At 44.5% G+C, this 1,208-nt stretch overlaps 1 protein-coding gene across 1 annotated transcript in view; it reads right to left on the bottom strand.

The window, feature by feature from the left end:
• LOC106536976 (protein DEK) overlaps nt 1-914 on the bottom strand; it is a gene marked incomplete at its 3' end in the record, with an annotated part of 9,802 nt that extends 8,888 nt beyond the window's left edge. The window contains 1 exon segment of the mRNA XM_014034343.1: nt 586-914. Within this exon segment, the coding sequence (XP_013889797.1) occupies nt 586-613 (28 nt within the window).
• Nucleotides 915-1,208: the final 294 nt, after the last annotated feature.

Here is a 1,208-nt window from a genome sequence, read left to right as displayed (position 1 = left end):
AACTAAACTAGAGTTAACTAAAGACAACTATAACTAAACTAGAGCTAACTACAGACAACTAGAACTAAACTAGAGCTAACTACAGACAACTATAACTAAACTAGGGCTAACTACAGACAACTACAACTAAACTAGGGCTAACTACAGACAACTATAACTAAACTAGAGCTAACTACAGACAACTATAACTAAACTAGAGCTAACTACAGACAACTATAACTAAACTAGGGCTAACTACAGACAACTAGAACTAAACTATAGATAAGCAGGGTTAAAGCAGAGTTAAACCAGGGTTAAACCAGGGTTAAACCAGTTAACCAGAGTGAACTGACTGGTTACAGGTGAATATGGTCTGACAAACAGGAAGTAAAAATCAGGAACATGTTTAAATGAAGCAGATTCGTTGTTTTTTACGGCTTCTGTTTATAACATCGCGAGCAGGCGGACTGAGCTTTCAACCATGTTAGCTGTTAGTTAGCCTTTATTAAGTTAGCGTTTATTAAGTTAGTTGTGAGTTAGCGTTTAGTAAGTTAGCTGTTAGTTAGCGTTTAGTAAGTTAGCTCTTGTCAGATTAACTCTGTTTACCTTCTCGTTCCCGCCGAGCCGGCTGCATGCTGAACAAGTTATAACCAGACCTTTAGCTAGTTCGTTAGCTCCCTGGGTTAGTTAGCTGCTGTTAACCAGTTAGTTAGCTGCTGTTAACCAGTTAGTTAGCTGCTGTTAACAGACTAACTAAACCTTAACTTTAGCATGGTGAGCTGCGCGCGCAGTTAGCCGCCGCTGCTAGCTCCGCAGCTAGTTGCTCCAGCAGGTAGCGGCTCACGGCGCGGTGTCTGGCCGGACAGGACGGCCCGCTGTCAGCCCCACTAACAGCAGCTCTCCCACCGGTACCAGGTGCTCAGTGACCGCGGACAGCTCACCTGTTCCTGCAGAACCGAGCCAACAGAACAAAACCGAGCCGACACTCAGCTTTCACTCATGAGTGTGGCTTGTTGGGTGGGCGGGGACTTGAATGGCGCCCACCGCGCTGATTGGAGGGATGCTGATGACGTAACATTGTTCCGTCACTCCTCTTCTTCATAGAGCTAAATAACACTAGAGTGAGCCTGCTTAGTAAACATCTGTGACAACATGGAGGAGTTCAGACAGAACATTTAACTAACATAAAGCCCAGCTGGACCTGTGTCACTCATTTAATATCTTTATAC

This window comes from Austrofundulus limnaeus, unplaced genomic scaffold, assembly GCF_001266775.1.
Source record: "Austrofundulus limnaeus strain Quisiro unplaced genomic scaffold, Austrofundulus_limnaeus-1.0 Scaffold2061, whole genome shotgun sequence".
Lineage (NCBI taxonomy): Eukaryota > Metazoa > Chordata > Actinopteri > Cyprinodontiformes > Rivulidae > Austrofundulus > Austrofundulus limnaeus.
Note: the sequence above shows the minus strand (reverse complement) of the source record. Positions and strands in the feature narration are given on the sequence as shown.